Genomic DNA, 16,505 nt, shown 5'->3' with positions numbered 1-16,505 from the left:
AGAACAATAGCATACATGCAGTATAGACCAGGACAAAGGATCGCAGCCATGAACTATCAGCCAGCAAAACAATCACAAGGAGGCTCAAGCAAAGCATGAAGCATAGGATGTCGAGATAGGAAAAAGAGCAACAACTACCACAATGAAAGAGGCATGAAAAGGAGTCCAGGCAGAAGCAAGAAACAAGGTAGCAATAGGAAACCACCCATCATACAACACAGGCCATCAGCTAGCACCTCATGCTAGGACAGCAATAAAAATAGGGTCTCATCCCACTACACACCAAGCAAGCTAATTAAGCCAAAACTCAACTATGACAGTCAACCTCCAGCAACTATCCACCATCAATGGGCATAATCATAAAATCACAACTAAATAACAACCCGGAAACTAGTTTTCTAGGACAACGACATGGCATGCATACAATACAAAACAGGACAAATTATCGCTACCATGGACCATCAACCAATAAAACTAATCACTAGGAAGCTTAAGCTGAAAAGGCAATACAATATGCCTAGATAGTAGAAACAACCAAAGAAGCATTCCCAAAATACACAAAGATAATAAAAAGGGAAGTAGAAAACAAAATCAACCTTCCTTTTACAAATGGAGAACAATAGGGAATACCTTAACCTCTACAAATATTCAATTCAAGAGAGCTGCCACCAACCCTCGAGTTCAACCTCCAACCTGAGAAAGAGAACCCAGGAAACAAAGCAGCCCCTAGCAACACCACGCCAGCCAGGGAGGAAACCCAGCCACCCGCAAACAATACCAGAACACAGAAAAACAAAGGCTTAATCGCAGCCCCAAAAGCCTTGAATCAGCCTAAAAAAACACCCATTTCAGCGAATTCCGGTTGCTGGAAAAGTAAACCAGACCGAACCACCGCCCAGCAACCGACAGAGGGCAGAGCACAGCCCAAACCCACTGAACTGGACCCTGTCACCAGCGAAAAAACCAGAGACAACGAAACCCAGCCAGCAGCAAACTAGCCCGAAAATCAACAACAATCTTTGAGCAAGAACCCAGAAAATCGAGGTTTTGATTTGAAAAATTAAAGCCCCAAAAACCCAGAATCAGCCTCACGAATGAAAAAAAAACCGACACTTTCAGCGAATTCCAGCAACTGGGAAAAAGATACGACTCAAACCACCGCCTAGCAACCAATCGGAATCAGCCCAACAATGAAAAATCGACACTTTCAACACAATCCGGCTGCTGGGAAAAAGATAGCCTGAAACACTGCCCAGCCGCCGCGCCAACCAGAACAACCACCGGAACCCGAACTTAGATCCTTCTTCAATCTTGAGCAAAGAACCCAGAAAGTCGAAGAAGGAACCAATAAACCTCGCAGCACCGCCCAGCAGTCGATTCGCCCAACACACCCACCAGAAAACGAGCCCTTCTTCAGCCTTGAGTGAAGGTTGAAGAACAGATCCGAGTTCCAATGCCCTTAGGGTTTGATTTTGACAACAATGAAGAACAAGAAACGAGCTTCCCTATCTAACCCTTTGAAGAGCGAATCCGATGAAGGCAACCACCGGGATCCTTCTTCAAAGGGCTAGAGAGAAGCTAGAGTTTCTCTCTCTAGAACAAAACCCTGATTCTGAATTATTGGACCCAATGGTTTACAAGTTTCTAAAACTTGTTGGCGACTCTTTTGCTTTATCTTCTTTCCCTTTGGACGACACTATACTTTAGTGTATGATCACAGTGGGGTTTAAGCTAGGGGTGATGCTTGAAATATTCCCTACAGATACCAAATCTCGCAGCTTAACAGTTTTTAATTTATAATAACAGTATTGTCTTCTTTAATAACAAATTTCAGTTATGTGATAACTGTATACAAATATAACACTTCATTTTAATACAAACACTTGGCATTTTAATATACAAGTATTACTAAAAAGAGCTAAATGACCCACCTCGAAAACAATATTGAAGAAACATATAACAATATTAAAATAACAAATTAAATTAACAAATGACGTTTTTCCAACCCTTAGCGATTTTTTTTTTCAACGTAGGTATGAAACTTTGTTGTCCCTACTTGATAGTGGGCTATACTTGGTCATAGAAAAATATCTAAACGCACACACAAATAGAGTCAAAAGCAACACCAGTAGGAAGAATAAACGAACAATCAGCTGTATTAATCAGACTGCATAATTAGACTTAAAACAAAAACAATACGGAGTATTCCATAGTAGAAACTTGAAAGACTAGAAACGATGCATCACCTGTCAACCACCTACTCTTTATTCATCGACCTTTCATACCAACTTTCTATTTTCTTAATATAAAAAAGACAATTATACTCCGTATCATCGTTTCTATTTTCACTTTAAGCTGCACTTCTCTCTCCTCCATTGAAACATACTCTGAGATCCCCCCATTGAAGCATCTTCTTAGGTAAAATGTATTTTCATTTTTTGTTTTGTTTTTTTTTTTTTAAATTTTAATAATTTAATCTAGCATCAATTTCATAATTTAGGGTTTAATTTAATATTATTGTTGGTTTGATTGTTAGTATTGCTAATTCAGAGATGTCATGAAGTGATGAAATGAAACCATTGGTTATATATATTGATCTTATTAACAGCTATTTTGTTGCTAGATTTTTGCGATGATTCATGTTCTATAAGTTTTTTGAATCGAATTTTATAACTTAGTTAAATTTGGTAGCCAATGTGTTGCATTTCTCAAGCCTAATCGAGCCAACGAGCCGAGCCGTGCCGTGCCGGAATATTTCGAGGACCTAGCCTGAATTATGAGGCTTGTTGAGCTTGAGCCGAGCCTGCCTAAATGTTATCAATCTTGATCATCATGAAACATGCATGTTTTTTGTGACAATTATAGGGAGTATTTTAATTAGTGATCATTCTTTGATTCAAAGATGCTAAACTTTATTTGATTATGGTAATCTAGATATATTTTTTTTAATGTACTAATTTGAATGTAATCAGTGAGTTATTAACTTAATAATTTGTTCAGCTAAAAAATGGCCTCTGGTGGTTGGGTTATGGAGAAACGATCCACGATTAAAAATGATTCTTTTACGGACAAAGAGGACTCTGAAAGTTCACTGGCAAGTGGGTCGCTTTCTATCATCGTCCTTGGTGCTTCCGGGGATCTTGCCAAGAAGAAGACTTTTCCTGCTCTATTCAACCTCTACCGCCAGGTTTGATTGTGTATATATGTTGACTAATTCGTCATATAAATTATGTGATTAAAGGCAGATCATGTGAGATATTTTGAGCTTTCTTGTTATCGGACCAAACAGAAAAGGAGCTTATCAGTGTTCCCTGCCCAATTTAATCTACCATTGCTTCTTGATTAAGTCAACTGTTTATTTGAAGTAATCGTAGAATCTGGTCAGCTCAGGTGTTCTATTGTGAAGATTGAATTAATATGTTTATTTCTAGAGGATTAGGACTTTAAGCCTGTGATGCAACGGGATAAAATGTCATTATGATTGCACTTATATTCAAGTGGCTACATTTTAGGAAATATAATCTTAAACGACTATGACTACGAGTATTGTATTAGAAAATATGACAATGTTTTTGTGGACATCTATAAGTGACTTTTAATTTCTTACTGAGGGGGTAAAAACTGCTTCGTATATTATTTAATGACTTGTAAAGTTATACATCAACTTGTTTCTATCATATGTTTTCTCCGTTGCTAGGCATTTGAGATTGATTAACTTGAGTTGTTGACATATTCTTAGGGATTTCTTCCTCCAAGTGAGGTCCATATATTTGGTTATGCAAGGTCAAAGATGACAGATGATGAATTGAAGGATCGTATTCGTGGGTGAGATATTTTGATTTATGTTTCCTTTGTGTAAATGTGGCTAATGTCATAAAGGATTTCCTAATCTTGTGCTGCTGAATAATTTTTATTCTTAAAAGTAGGTTTATGATGATATTTCTGATTCTTTTCATAGAAAGCTTTGAGCTACATGTTATTACTCCCTCTGTCTCAAACTAAAAGTATCATTTTCTTTTTGCACAATTTTTTAGAAAGTTGTATAAAATAATATGATGGTGGGGTTTGGTTGATTAAAAGTAAATACATGAATAGATAATGGTGAAAAGAGACTTTTATTTAGGAACAAGAGTCGTAGGTTAAATGCAATTTTATTTGGGAACAAAGGGAACATATCTATTTGACTCATATCATATTATACTGTCAGAGTAAAAATACATATTAATTGTGCATGGACTTATTCCAGCTAATATTTTGCTACCATTGTGAATAGTTCTACTAGTTGGAGTAAACAATGTTTTTCTCATGAATTCAGGTATTTGTCCCCTTCCAAGAATGCAACACCAGAGGTGTCTAAAGATGTTTCCAACTTTTTGGATTTGGTAATACTCCTTTTGTATTTTCATTTTGTATTTATTTTCCAAGCGGATGAAAAAGAATTATAATTTTTTTCATGCTTACTGTTCCAGGTCAAATATGTCAGTGGATCTTACGATTCTGACGAGGGCTTTCAATTGTTGGATAAAGAAATATATAAGTATGAGTACGAGATGAATCGTCTAGAAGGAATGTCTAGAAGATTATTTTATCTTGCACTACCTCCTTCAGTATATCCATCCGTCTGCAGAATGATAAAGCTCAACTGCATGAATAAATGTATGCTCATATAAATTTTGTTCATTGTGGTTGTGGCTTGTGGCTGCTGGTAGTGTATGAGTGTTGTGGGAATGTTTAATCATATTTCCATAAGAGGAGAGCAAATTTCCATTTCCATTTCCAATTCCATATCCATATTCATTTTCATTTCCATTTCGAATACTATATCTATAAGAAATTTGTATTGTCATAACAACTTTTTTATGCATGTTTTCTTTTCTAGAAGTTTCATAGATTCTCGGTAATGTTATTGTCAAATTACTAAACTGTGTATGTCGAAACAAGTAACTTACCAAAAGTTGTGGTCATGCTTTCTGTGAAATGCTTTTGCTTTTTCACGATGTCTAATTATATTCTGATAGGCCATTTTGGGCATGTGCTTCTGGTTTTCTTAAAACCTATGATTATATATAGCCTTTGAGTTTCACAGGATATGGTTAAATGGTAGTTTCAGAATCCTGACTGAATGATACAAACTTATTTATTTTACAGCTGACAATGGTGGATGGACACGAATTATTGTTGAAAAGCCTTTTGGGAAAGACCTAGAATCAGCAGAACAACTTAGCTCACAGATTGGAGAGTTGTTTAATGAGTCACAAATTTATCGTATTGATCATTACTTGGGGAAAGAGTTGGTGCAGAACATGGTAGTTTTGCTTGAGGAAGTACTCTAAATTGTTGTCCACTTCTCTTCCTTTGAATACTGATATCTTGTAAATTTGCAGCTGGTAATGCGATTCGCCAATCGCTTTTTCCTACCCCTTTGGAACCGCGATAATATTGATAATGTACAGGTAATAACATAATATAGACTTCTTTTATGTCTAATATGAAAAATTATTTTGTATTAATAACTTAGGGGATAATCTTCTTTGAGTCATTTAGTATACAGCAACCATACAGCAAATGATCTTCAGAATTTTACATCTTTGGCATAGAAATTGTTTACTTTTAATTCCTGAGAGAAAAGAAAAGGGAAATATGAAGTGGGATGATGGGCATTAATTCAATTAGTTAGATATGTGTATATGTCAATATAGCTTGAGCTTCTCAGACATTTAACAGACAGTGGCCTGCTTGCCTTAAATACAATAATATCATTGAACATCATGCGTAGCAAAAGAAAAAAAAGAGAAAGAAAAAAGGGTAACAATTAGTAGCAAATAGCACCATATTTAATTCATATTATATGTGTTTATCATGCACTTTATTATCAAATTCATGTTGTCCAAGGTGGGGATGATTTTTCTGTAATGCCTGAAGAAATGACTTGGCAAAACGCTTACCACACTTGATTGATAGATGACATGTCATGGGTAGAGACAGAAAATGTGAGTCTGACTCAGGGGAGGGTAAATTGACTTGGTCATAACTTTTTAGCATAATTCAGATATATCTTAGAATCTAAAAGATAATGTCACCAGCAAGATCCATTTTCAGATTTTGGGATTTGTATTTGATAATGGTATGTATCTCCAATTAAATGAAGACTTCATGTAAGTCTAGGGATTTCTATTGCTACAGTAAGGCAATACCAATTGTATTCTCAGTTTCATTGATGGCTAGTCTATTGCTGGTGATTAACAACAGAACTTTTTGCTGAGTAGGGGGAGGAAAACCATTGGTCCCAGCCACCCTTCTCTGCGCAGTACGTAATACTTCGTAATAAATAGCTACCCATCTAAAAACGTTACAGCAACTAACAAAATAATTTGAGGGAAGGGAGCATTTCAAGGGCCATCCTCATTTTGTGTGTGTTTTTTCCCCTTTTGGTGGGGGGGGGGGGTTGTTGAGGGAATTACTTATTTACATGTGTAAAAAAGGGGGTAATTAATTATTTGTAAATTTGTGTAGAACTACCCGGAAGATAGAGAGTTTTGTGAAAAACTACCCATTTTTTTTTTATTTGTTTACAACTACCCGGAAGATGGAAAACGTTTGGGTAGCACTACCCAATATCGTTTTCCGTCCATTTTACACGTTAGTGGGGCCCACTTTTAACCTTTCCCACCTAATTTACTCCCCCTCCCCCACCTATCTTTTCTCTCTCCTCTTTTATTTCCCCCCATTATTACTCCACCCTCTTCTTTCACTCTCTTCAATTGACCTTCAAATTCTCTTAAGACTTCCGGTAAAATCAATTTGAAAAATTTGCATCCTCTTCTACCTGCAGCATCTTAGAATTTACAAGCCAAAAATCTTCTCCCGGGGTTTTTTTGTAGTCCACGACGTCTTTAAATTTGGTGGAATGCCACAATTGCACTTGTTTGGATGATATTGCATAGAAGAGTGGTATGATGAACTCGAGATCCTACCAATTACAATGTCAATTAGTAATATAAAGTACTTAAAAATGCTTCACAACTCAATCTGTAACCCAAAATAACCCAAATCAAAGACTCAATTGAATCCCTAAACCCTAAAAATCAAAACCCCCAAATTTGATTGAACTCATAAACCCTAATTTGAATCAGAAATTTAAAGCCTAATTCTTTTAATTGCATTCTTCTAAAACTTGTAAACAAATGCGAAAAACAATTAATTGGTACAAATTTGTGAAAGATTACCTGAATTTGTGTTCACTTGCTTGAATTCTTGAATCTAAATTTTTTAGTGAGAAGGGAGGGAAAATTAAGAAGGAATTGAAGAGGAGAGAGAAAAGGTAGTTGGGGGAGGGGGAGTAAATTGGGAGGGAAAGGTTAAAAGTGGGCCCCACTAACATGTGGACGGAAAACGTTATTGGGTAGTGCTACCCAAACGTTTTTCATCTTCCGGGTAGTTGTAAACAAATAAAAAAAAAATGGGTAGTTCTTCCCCAAACACCCTATCTTCCAGGTAGTTCTACACAAATTTTCCTTAAGGAGGTAAAATCAAAGGCTGTAAGTGACTTTGGTTCCATCTCTTCTTCGCATTTAATTCAGTGTTACACTCTTCTGTTGTAAAAGTCAGTTTTATTATTTCTTAAATCTCATAATTATAAATCACAATATATTTTATACTTCCTTTGTTTTTTTTAGTTACATCACTTTCTTAAAATGGAAGTTTCAAGTTAGTTGCGTCACTTTTTTTTAACTAATAAATTCTCTCTATCACTTTTTCTATCACATGGGCCCTATTTATTTTTTCTCTCTATCTCTCTCTACTCCAAACTTGCCTAGGAGTCCGCAAAAACTAAAGTGATGCATCTATAAAAATCTGATGAAGTATATTTTTTGTTGACAAGTTTCTGTGTCAAGATCCGACTTTTGCACAGTTATTTAATAAATCATACAGGTCAGACTATTGCATCCATACTCGACTTTCACACCCATACCCAAGTGTCGGCATCGTAGTCTATGTTTGTTTATGGACTTGCTTGTTTTCTTATCCTTTCATCTTCACCACAGATTGTCTTCAGAGAGGATTTCGGAACAGAGGGTCGTGGTGGATACTTTGATCAGTATGGGTATGGTTTTTTTTTTTTTTTTTTTTTTTTTTTATTTATTTTTTTTATGGTGTAGTTTAGAGGATATTTCTACAGGTCAACCTATTGTATCTCAGCTACTTATTATTAATACTTTTTCTCCTAAATGATTTGAAATCATGATAAAAAATGATTCGTTTTGCAAAGTGATTAAAGTGTTTGTATATTATGAATCAGTCATTAATTTTGAGATTTTCTTCCATTTGCAGAATAATTCGTGACATTATTCAAAACCACCTCTTGCAGGTAAGAGTAATATATATGTAGGCTATTGGTGAATTATAGTAGTCTTCTTTTGCCTCCTTGATTGTGGTTATCAGATACCTGGTGTACTTGTTAGGTAGCTGATAGAGTTAATTATGCTTCACCAGAATTAGCTGACATTTATTAGTCTTATGATGCATACAATTGTGGAAATCTACACTAATATATTAAAAGGCAGTCCTATGAATGTCCACGTGTCACATAAACCCCCCTCACTATGCCATGTCACCCACTCAACTACTCATTACACCACGTGGCTCTCTTTCTGTTTGTTTTTCATAGCATGTCATGCACTAATCATAAAAAAAAAAAAAAGTTCTAGAACTAAGTGTCTTACCACCAAGCTATGCGATTTTTTATGCAATCTTTTGAATACAAAATATTAATGTCTAGCAAATGAAATGATAAACAACAAATTTGATTACAAGAAAATTGAATCATAATTATAGCTTATATTAATGATCAATTCCATGTAATAATCCGAGGTATTGCCCGGGCCAAAAAACTAGTTATAGTTGATATGCTGGCCTCATGTCTGTTTACTCGGATCCATTAAGCTGTTTAAAGCTTCCCCCAACGAAGAGAGGAATTAATTCCTTTTTTTTTTTTTTTTTTTTTTTTTTGCATTTTAAAAATCCATATTCTATTGTCGATGTGTCTATTATCATCTCACAATAAAGCTACAAAAGGAGTAAAATTAATGTTATAAAATAATTATAAAATCGTACTAAGGTAGCTTATTTTTAATAAAAAGAGAGAGAGAGAGAGAATAGATAATATCATGACCAAAATTAAATATCAAGTGAAGATTTCATACATAAGTCACTATAATTCAAATTAGGGAATATAAAGCAAAACTTTAAATATTGTGTAGTATTCTAAATACCATATGGCTTTCATACTCTGTATAAAATTAGAATCAATAATTAAAACATATAATAAAATTCTCAACTACCTTTTAGCGATTTCTTTGAAACTCTAATCTTTGTGTTTTCACCAACAATCTAAAATATTTGAAAATTGAAAACAATTAAAAATCAAAGAATAGAGATTGAAAGTTATGGATTAGAAATGACTTGGATAGAAAAAATTAAAATAAAATGAAATACTCAATTACCTTCTTGTATTAAAACTTTCAGAGTTCTTGATCTTACTATCCTTCAAAAATTTGCGAATGGAAAATTTAATAGTGTATAAGGCAGCATTTTGATTGTATATGATTTAATCTTCCCCTTTTGTATTTTGATTGAATAATTGATCTGTTTTGATTTAATTGTCCTTTATGTTTCATGATTCTAATTTTGGAAGACTGTGATTAAGCTTTGAATCAATTGATAATTTTCTGTTTTTTTTTTTTTTTTTTTTTTTTTTTTTTTTTTGAACGGTGATAGTTTTCCTTTTTTAATTTTGAACAACTGTAATTAAGGTTTGTAAAATGCAATTGAGCTATTTTGTCATTTTAACAAGTTACGAGAGGCATATTGGGCACCATGTGGACACCAAAGCAATCTGCTCTTGGCTTATATACATAGACAAAATAATGTCATTACCTTTCAGGTTCTTTGTCTAGTTGCCATGGAAAAGCCAGTCTCACTCACACCAGAGTACATTCGTGACGAAAAAGTGAAGGTGTATATTTATCCTCCCTATCAATTACAAACTTTGCACTTCATGTCCTTGTCTACTTCCTCTAGCCTTCTTTATTTTTCATCATCATCAACCATTATTTTAATGCATAATGTTTACCAGTTTCACATATATTACATGTCACAATATACCAAAAGAATACCAAATCAAGAATTTATAAGTCCCTATAATGATTGACCTTAAACAAATACATTGAGGAATAATATGATATGATGCCTGCATGTTAGTGTTTTTATCATTCATCAGTACTTTGGTTTCATTAATCTACATTCAGCCTTTCTGTATGATTTAATTTCATACTTATTTTTTTTAAAGGTTCTCCAAGCAGTTAATCTGATTAAGGATGAAGAAGTTGTTCTTGGGCAGTATGAAGGCTACAAAGATGACCCAATGGTTCCACAAACCTCAAATACACCTACATTTGCGACTGTGATTTTGCGGATACACAATGAAAGATGGGAAGGTGTGACTTGTTAAACTCCTGTCCGTAATCTTTTATTGATAATTATTATTATTTTTAATTGTTGCTTTTTTTTTTTTTTTTTTTTTTTTTTTTTTTTTTTTTCTGTTGATTGCTTGAGATTTCTACTCAATTAAACCTTGAAAATCATCTTGATGAGGGAGCCCATGTGATTGTCCCCAAGGCTCATTCATAAATCATTCTTCAGAACACTTGTGTGTTTCATAAATCATTCTTCTGAACACTTGTGTATTGTAGGTGTTCCATTTATACTAAAAGCAGGGAAAGCATTGAATTCAAGAAAAGCTGAAATCCGTGTTCAGTTCAAGGATGTTCCCGGTGATATATTTAAATGTATGTCATCATTTTGTAAATTTCTCCTTTATATTATTTTCCTGTTCATGTGAATGTCTAATCGTATGCTGCATCAATGATAAGGGGCCTAGTATCTATTATAAGATTCTTAGGTAGGGTAGCATTGTAATTGATGTTAAACTGAACCATATTTGTTTGGAAGGCCAACAATTATATCAAACACCACCTGTGGATGATGTGTTTATATATAAAAGAAACAGTGGATGCAAGAAAATTTGAGCGGCACGAAGACAATGAGGGTGACAAGAATATAGATTATGAATCATTGAACCTATATAATAATTGCTACATAAATCATTCAATGCTTCATGCAAAATAAAATTGAAGCTGAGAAGTAAAAGAAGTGAGCTTGATTTGTCCAGTTTTTTCTTGTAATATTCAAGACATAGATGTTCTGTTTGGGACCAGAAGCCCTTGAACTTGAAAGTAGAGTAACAACCGAATTATCCACTCTAGACAAATGAATCTGTGAATGACACCATCAGCTTTACTTATTACACTAGTTATAATCATACCCTCAGGCCTTAATTAGAAGGTAAGTCAGCCATTACCCACTTCTACATTTGCCAAACCCCACTGAAGAAGGGCCTTTGACTCCATCAAATAGCTAAGAACTATAAGTAGTTTCAGCCATTGATTCCAAAGGCCAGAAGGAAACTTTTCTTTTTGCCAGTCTATTCTAGTCCTGCCATCAATATATTTATCTGAATCCTAGTACCTTTCTATGTTAATGTAGTCAACATCCTACATAATCTGTAATCCTAAGTCTTCCATTCTCTGGTTTAGCATACCAAGACAGGCATTGTCTTACTAGCAACTGCCAATGCCTTGTGAATTTTAGCTCTAAGTTCTAGGAATATTAGCATACTAGTTTGCCTCAAGAAGTGCCTAACTTCTTGCTGTTTGCTGTTTAGAGCTTTCCTGGTGTGTAGAAAAGTAAAACATTCAGTTGAACCCATAAAAAGTTACTTTATACTTTTCCTTTTAATAGCACCTGCTTCAAAATATCATGCTAGTTCTACCGTACTTCCTGGCATTTCTCAAGAATATTTTTAGTTTTCTGCATTTGCGTAGATGCACTATCTATATTGAAAGACTACTAATATGGGTTTTTCCTCATCACTGCTCTAATGCCTTTTATTTCATGATAAACTTGGACTCATCAATCGCTACTTCCAACCTTGAACAGCAAACTCTTTTGTCATCTCTATCTGCTTGATCCTCCACTCTGGTTTGGCTTCTTTTCTTGCTTGAGGAGGATACAGATTTTTCGTTGAAACATTTAAATTCAGTTAGCCCAAATCTTATTTTATTGCTAAAATATCACACTGACACACAGTCACATATACCAGGCTGTTTGAATTGATTTTCATATTTGTGTTGATCTGGTCTGCACGAGTGAATGGTTGACTAATCAACATGACAATGTTCTGTTTGCCAAAGTGAAAAATTTTCCTTCAAGAAGGACATCCAAGTGATAAAATCATCTAAAGGGAAAATCCAAGCTCATGCTTCAATTGCTAATTCTAAATAAAAAGCAAATAATTAACCACTATTTTCAAGGTTTTGATAACAGTTTTCCAAGAAGGTTATACATGCAATTTATCAATTAACGACTGACATAGATTATTTCACATTGTTAACAATCTTTTCAATTTCTTCCATTTTTTTTACAAAATATATGAGCATCAAAGAGGGAGGGGGGAGTATCCCATTCCATCATTGGAAGCAATTACCGTGCATTTGAAAGCTCACATAGGGCAGTGGCGCTGAGGCGCAAGGCGATAGAAGGTAAGTGCTTATTTTGGCCTGGGAGAGGCGATTTTAATTAGGCGCAGTTTAGGCTCCCGAGGCGCACCTGAAGCAAATTTCTACCATTTTTTTTACTGCTTATATAGTGCGGCTCACTTCAAAGAGGTGCACTCAGGCGCACCTAGGCGCTGCATAATCCTTATTGCTTCAGCATGCCATGAGCTTTTTTTATACATTGCATTAAGGATGAGTGGATGACTACGGTAGTTTTCTAGGTAATCTATTAATATTCCAAGACCCTGGTGCTTAAATCTAAATGATTATCAATTATTGGTCATTATTCTAAGAGTTTGGGAACTTAATTTCTTATTAGGGCCAAAATAATCTATAAGATTTTTGGTTTAATTTGGAAAACATCAATATTTTTTGAAATTGTTATGTTGCTTTTAAATTTTCTTTCATAGTTACTGTTGTGTTCCAACTATGATAAAGTTTCAGCCTTTTGTTTTATATCTTCAGTTATTCTCAAAAGTTCGACTCACTTAATGTATACTCTTGTTTCTAGAAAAGTTTGTATGAGTGGGTGTAAGAATAAAATGGATACCATGATAGAGATAAATTAAAAGGTTAGTAGGTGTAAGAAAATTTTGATTAGTGTAAGAGAGAGTGGAAAGGTTGAAATAATTGTCTGGTAGGACCGTAGGAAGGGTAAGGCAAATTAAAGGGGTTTGTCAAAAATGACTTAAAAAAAGCTAAAGTGAACTGGAGTTTGTAAAACAACCCAAAATAGAAAGTGAGTTAAACATTTGGAATCGAGGAAGTATTTGACGTATCTTTTATTTATTTATTTTTTTATATATAAATATATATTATTATTATTATTTTATTTAATCTGTATAGTGTAATTGTTTAATTGGTGCTTTTGTTTGAAACAAATTGATACTATATGCTGGATTTTGGTTCTTGGTTACTATAACTATTAAATATTACAATGGAGTTTATTTGGGAATTATCATGAGAATATGCGATACCCTTGTGGTTTAGAAGAATGCATTAGTTACCCTTAAGGTTTGGTTTAAAAAAAAAAAATATCCACCCAAAATTTCACCTATAAAGTTAGGAAACATTGATTGGTGGTCATGAAAAATTAAGTTCTAAAAGCTGATGTACCCTTCATATTTATTTTGTCAACCTAATTATTCGTAATTATGAAGTAGTTTTAACCAAAGTCTGGTTGACCAAATCAGTGTATAAAAAGGAGCACTTAGGCACTGAGGCGTAGGCGATTAGGGTAGAGCGTCTTTTTTGCTAGGCACATGAGGCGCACCTGAGGAGCACATAGGCAAACTTCTTTGATTGTTTTATATTGTGCGCCTTACTTCAAAGAGGCGCGTCTTTTATATTGTGCGCCTCACTTTAAAGAGGGCGCAACAGGACCTTCATTGTCTCATTGAAATAATGAAGAAGAGAGTTAGAACATAAATAATAAAACTTCATCTGTGTGGCTGTGGCAATGTGGGTATCTTGTGCATTCTTTTAAACTACAAGGGTACCTTATGAAATTTCCCTTAATTTTTATTTGTTTAAATTTAAATCCTCATATTCATTAGTTCATTACATTCCCCCTCCTCCGGCATTATCATTCGTGAGACTTTCTGATTTGATGTCCTTCATTTTTGCTTTTAGTCAAAGATTTGTTTTACCATCTAAAAACCTTGCTCTTTTGTTACTTGTACTAGATATATTACTTTCTGTGTGTTTATTTCAATTGAATTTGGTATCACTTGTAACATTTTTTGGCTGTTTATAATTTTTCTAGGTGAAAAGCAAGGAAGAAATGAATTTGTGATGAGACTACAACCTTCCGAAGCAATTTATATGAAACTTACGGTATGTGAATGGATAAATTAGCTTTGGTCTAATCTCAAGTTTATAAATGTCCTGGGGAGAGGGAAATCTTTGTCAATATTAATAAGGAACTTCATTAAGTTAGGTGCTTTTGTAATGATTTGTAATACTTGATTATTTCCTGTCTACTTAAGTATACCGGTTTATTCTCAACAGGTGAAACAGCCAGGGCTGGAAATGTCGACTGTACAAAGTGAACTGGATTTATCATATAAGCAGCGATATCAGGGAGTTGTTATTCCCGAGGCATATGAGCGTTTAATTCTTGACACGTAAGAGCCGTTAAACTTAAAATAACGTACATAATTCTATAGATGCTGATAATTCTTAGCCTTTTTGCAAGAGGTGCATGAAAAATTTGGTGCTTTATTATTGAGGGCCAGTGAAGCTAAACTCTCTCAAAAATAGACTTGTCCAAAGGTCAGGTTGGTAAATTGTGGAATGGGTATATACATATAATTTGCTGGCAAGATTACTCGGATAATCGGAGGTACAGTTTATTTCAACTTGATTTAAACAAACATCACACAACCTAGCAACTTTGGGTTAAGTGTATAAATGGTAAATTGTTGGTTGGATCACTCGAATGTATAGTGCATGTCAACTTGAATGTAACAACCACACAAACTAACATAAGGCCTTTCAGGATAACCTTGCTTATACCTTGAATTAAAAATTGCTCCCCAAACCCTTGATTTTGGGATGATATGGTTTTAGTTCTTTTAATGTCATGGACTATTCAAAATAACTTTCTCGGGTTATGGTGAGTAATAATGAAAAGTTTGCTATACATCAACTTTGAAGAACTAAGGAAAATCTTGAAGGGCAAGTCTAAGAGACTGAGACCTTTCCCTTTCAATTGCAAGGAGCAATTTTAATGAGATGTTAATATGTTTCCGTACATTACCTGATGATTCTCTTACTTTCTACCACAGAATTAGAGGCGATCAACAGCATTTCGTCCGCAGAGATGAGTTGAAGGTAAGAAGAGCTTACACTTTCATCATCTTTCCTTCTTTCTTGACAAAAAGTAGTTGCATAAAGGTTCCCTCAAAAAAAGTAAACAGCTGAAAGCTTTATCTCTTTCAGGCTGCATGGGAGATCTTTACACCGCTTCTACATAGAATTGACCGTGGAAGTTTGAAGTCTCTTCCGTATAAGGCTGGAACTCGAGGCCCGGCTGAGGCAGATGCCCTACTTGAAAAGGCTGGTTATACTCAAACTCATGGATATATATGGGTTCCACCCTCATTATAGGAATGTGGTACATCTACACTACAACACATAACATAATCATTTTTGGGATTTGTCATCAAGTAGCTTGCAAGATATGTTGGTGGGTTCATGCTCACTGGTTCGTTGTGGTGTACGCAATCACTTTCAATAAAATCAAATTTGGTTTCATTTTGCTACAAGTTGATATGAACATTACTTTAAGACAAAACCCAAAGAAATATCCTTTTCATTGTTGATAGAGGTTTTTTTTTTTTTTTTTTTTTTTTTTTTTTTTTTTTTTTTTTTTTATGTAATAAGATCAACAAACATGTTAATGTTAGTGTGAGGATAAATGTATAACGGAATATAGACAAGTGAATATGTAATGTTGCTACTTGTTAATTACGGGGCATTGATATCTGTAGACACCCATTTGTCTCCCTAAAACCAAACCCGGTGATGAGTACCTTTCACGTCTAATCATAATCGAATGAAGTGAAAGTGTGGAAAGTGTAGTGTTGCGGATAGTTTTAATTTCTTTTCTCTTCTCTCTATTTTTGAAAACTTATTTTAAGAAAACAGTCAATCCAGTTTGGTTGGTCTATGATATGGGTCCAATAGTAGTGTAGTTGGATGGGGCTTGACAAGAGCTTTCCAACGATATATTATAAGCCTAATTCCGAAGAATATTGAGGAAGTTATGGCCAATTTACCAAACTGGGTTCGGTTTGAGGCTTATATGCGGCCCAATGATCTAGGGGA

At 34.5% G+C, this 16,505-nt stretch overlaps 1 protein-coding gene across 1 annotated transcript; it reads left to right on the top strand.

The window, feature by feature from the left end:
• The first annotated feature begins 2,186 nt into the window (after window positions 1-2,186).
• Window positions 2,187-16,155, top strand: LOC110707471 (glucose-6-phosphate 1-dehydrogenase, cytoplasmic-like). Its single transcript, XM_021885483.1, has 16 exons — window positions 2,187-2,418; window positions 3,001-3,187; window positions 3,740-3,825; window positions 4,316-4,382; window positions 4,470-4,656; window positions 5,149-5,306; window positions 5,385-5,453; window positions 8,046-8,104; window positions 8,332-8,368; window positions 9,944-10,015; window positions 10,349-10,496; window positions 10,752-10,847; window positions 14,440-14,510; window positions 14,685-14,800; window positions 15,464-15,509; window positions 15,618-16,155. Exons 2-16 carry the CDS (start codon window positions 3,008-3,010, stop codon window positions 15,783-15,785), a joined length of 1,560 nt encoding a protein of 519 aa, XP_021741175.1. The 5' UTR covers window positions 2,187-2,418; window positions 3,001-3,007; the 3' UTR covers window positions 15,786-16,155.
• The last annotated feature ends 350 nt before the right edge of the window (window positions 16,156-16,505 follow it).

This window comes from Chenopodium quinoa, unplaced genomic scaffold (genome assembly GCF_001683475.1).
Source record: "Chenopodium quinoa cultivar QQ74 unplaced genomic scaffold, ASM168347v1, whole genome shotgun sequence".
In the NCBI taxonomy this organism is placed as follows: Eukaryota; Viridiplantae; Streptophyta; class Magnoliopsida; order Caryophyllales; family Amaranthaceae; genus Chenopodium; species Chenopodium quinoa.
The sequence above is the reverse complement of the archived record's forward strand: the minus strand, read 5'-3'. Positions and strand labels throughout refer to the sequence as shown.

Bases quoted from the DNA above. Each gene is read 5' to 3' on its own strand.
- LOC110707471 (XM_021885483.1), top strand. From the start codon at position 3,008: ATGGCCTCTGGTGGTTGGGTTATGGAGAAACGATCCACGATTAAAAAT. The intron at 3,188-3,739 runs GTTTGATTGTGT...ACATATTCTTAG, and splicing joins TATTCAACCTCTACCGCCAG to GGATTTCTTCCTCCAAGTGA. The intron at 5,307-5,384 runs GTAGTTTTGCTT...GTAAATTTGCAG, and splicing joins AAGAGTTGGTGCAGAACATG to CTGGTAATGCGATTCGCCAA.